Source organism: Lepidothrix coronata, unplaced genomic scaffold (assembly GCF_001604755.1).
Source record: "Lepidothrix coronata isolate B3197 unplaced genomic scaffold, Lepidothrix_coronata-1.0 Scaffold2125, whole genome shotgun sequence".
Classification (NCBI taxonomy): Eukaryota; Metazoa; Chordata; class Aves; order Passeriformes; family Pipridae; genus Lepidothrix; species Lepidothrix coronata.
Window position 1 is genome coordinate 1 of NW_016692305.1, and position 2,902 is coordinate 2,902.

Below are 2,902 nucleotides of genomic sequence, written 5' to 3' on the forward strand. Positions count from 1 at the left end.
ACACTAAAAGCTTGCCAAAAATGCTTCCTTATGAATGCACGAAGAATGCTCTGAGAAAAGGAACAGAAAACAAACTCCCCAGTGAAAGGGTCTTTTTTTTTCCTTTAAATGAGGCTGAAGTGTCTGAGCCATAAAGAACCCTGCAAAACCTGCAGATTTTCTGTAGGCTCTGAGGGGCTGTGTCCTTGTGGAATTAGTACCAGTTTGGAAAAGCAGAAAACAAAGACCTCTGGAACTGGGCAGGCAAAGCTGCCTGGAATTGTGTCCACTACAGCCAGAGCAGAGCCCGTGCCCGTGGCAGGCCAGGTCTGCTCCAGCAAACCTGCACCAGAGCTGCCACCTCTGCTTCCTCCTTCCCCAAAGCCGTCAGGCTGCCCCCCAGCCCGTGTCCTCTTCCAGTTCTCCAGCCCTGCTGAGTGAGCAGAACTGACTGGACACAGGGCCAGGCACCTTTCTGAGCCAGCAGAGCGAGCCATGTGGGATTAAAGGTGGATTTCCTGTGTCAGGATAATTAAGAGTGATGCTGTGACCAGATTGTGACTCTGATGGGCTGTAAAAGCATAAACTCTGACATTGCTGAGATGACATGGAACGGGGGCTTAAAACCTGCTGCATGGGCACAATAATGGGAAGCTCAGTGAAAAGAGAGGTAATCCCATCAATGGATCAGTCTGTTTACCCTCCGGGTCCCACTCCAGCCCTGCCCAAAGGGATTTGGGTGTCACCAGCAGCCCTGCTCACCAGGGAAGGGTTACAGAGGGTGGGCTGGAAAGGGAAAGGTCGTTTGAATTTGCTCTTTGCCTCGTGGTCAGTTGTGCCAGATGGGGTTTTGTGCTGACCAGAAACCTGAGTTTGCTTCCCTGGCCTCTCCCTCCTGGCAACACACGGAGCCATGGGAAGGGGCATCCAGGGCAACCTCCTGGCAGTGCCGTGGAGGGAGGCTGCTGTCCCTTCCAGGAGATCTGTCCTGGTTGTCCTGGCAGAGTTCAGTGGGGAATAACACAGGGTTCCTTGCTTCTGCACTGTGGGTTTTCTGCTTCCCTGGTAAGTGGATGAAAATAGCCCGGACGGGACAGCGAGTGCTGCGAGTGAACGAACCGTGGCACCAGGAAGGAGGGGATGACAGCATTGGTTTGGCAAATCAAATGTAATATAATCAAATGAAATAACAAGCTCTTCTCTCAGCTCAGCAGTCCTCTGCTTGTTCTCCCTGTCCTGGTGTGGGGTGAGCTGCCCCACAGCACGCAGAGATGTCACTCCGAGCCCAGCAGAGACCTTTGGTGTTTGTCCTCAAGGGCACAGGACTGAGATCCGTGGAGATGAAAGGGAAGACTGAGGGCTGTGTGACTTCCCCTGCAGATGTTTTGTTTCCTATTTTCAGCAACAGCTCCAGGCATACGTGGCCTGGGTGAATTCCCAGCTGAAGAAGAAGCCAACGGTGAAGCCAGTCCAGGACCTGAGACAGGATCTGCGGGATGGAGTCACTCTGGCTCTGCTCATTGAGATTGTAGGTCAGTGATGACATCTGGCACTGTTTTTCCTCCTGCAGTCCTGGCTCTGGCGTGGCAGGGGCTGCCTGGGCTCTGGCAGATGTTACTGATGGGGTCACAGCTTGAGGGGCTGGGGGAGGGACTGCCAAAGGAAGCAATCACCCAGCAGATCATAAATGCAATCCCATCCCAGTCCTTATGTTTTAGGGGCAGTTACAACAGATGTGCTAAAACCTCTCAGGGGCTATATGGACTCCCACAATGCTGGCACCTTAAAATAAACCCAGTACAGCCTCCAACCCCATTATCCCTGGTGCTGGGTACCGTGTAAGCAGGACAAGAAGCCACGTGTGCCTCCTGCAGTGCCCAGACAAGAGATCAGATCAGTCCCTGCACCTCCAGCAGCTCCTTTGATGGTACCAGGTGCTTCAGTTCCCCTCTGAAAAAGCTTTTTCCCTCCTTTAGCTGGTGAGAAGCTCAGTGGCATCGAGGCCAACCCCACCAGCCAGCAGGAGATGAGGGAAAATGTGGAGAAAGTCTTACAGTTTGTGGCATCCAAGAAGATCCGCATGCACCAGACATCAGCTAAAGGTACCCGGCCCTGGGGGGGCACAGAGGGGTTGGGCTGCTGAAAGCCTGTTCCTTGTTTTATATCAAACTGATAATGTGTTAGTAGATTAATGTATTAGTTTGTGGGGGAGTTTTGGGGTTTTATCTCCTGTGGTTCAGTAGAGGGTTTGGGTTGAAGGACAGTGGTAGCAGCACAGTGCACTCAAAAAAAAAGAATAAAAGTGCCTTTTCTCCTGCTACTGAGCACTCAGAAGCTCAGATATTGGTGTAATGAGGAATACAGACCCAGAATCTTTCACTAAAAGGACGTATAAACCTGCTACTGTGAAACAAGACATGGGAACATATTTCTGGTTCACTGGCAGCCCAGGGCACTGCTCTGCACGGCCTGTAAATAAGGAGGAGACCCAATGCACAGTCACATGGCTGTGGCACAGTTTAGTCAGGACTTTGTGTGCCTCAGTTGACTGCACTGTTTTGGAAAACCTTAGTCTGAAAGAGTGGCTGAGCTTTGCCATGAGATCAGTGTGCCTGAGCTGGTTTAGAGGCTGGGGGAGTGCCCGGTGTGGTGTTATTAAAGCTGGCTAATTAACATTTGCAAGGTGCTGCCAGTGTTTGTGGTACAGGATGCCAGCACTGAGGAAACACGTTGCTGTTCTTTGGTCCTGTGTGTTTTAAAGAAAGGAAATTCTGTGTGCTGGGACAGTGGTCAGGCTGCAGTGGGTGCCGTGCTTTCCCAGGGAGCACTCAGTAATTATGAGCTGCATCATTAGCTGGGAATGGCCACGCAGGGAGGGCTCAAAGCATTAAACCTGCGGTGGGTGGGGGGCACAGGCAGTTTG

General features: G+C 51.8%; 1 protein-coding gene across 1 annotated transcript; it reads left to right on the forward strand.

Annotated features, from left to right (window-relative positions):
• Nucleotides 1-1,359: 1,359 nt before the first annotated feature.
• Nucleotides 1,360-2,081, forward strand: LOC108491863 (dixin-like; the record flags this gene model as incomplete). The annotated part of the gene is made up of 2 exons (XM_017803663.1): nucleotides 1,360-1,511; nucleotides 1,956-2,081. Coding segments are annotated over 2 exons (278 nt in total), but the record flags the coding sequence as incomplete, so codon positions are not given.
• Between the last annotated feature and the right edge of the window lie 821 nt (nucleotides 2,082-2,902).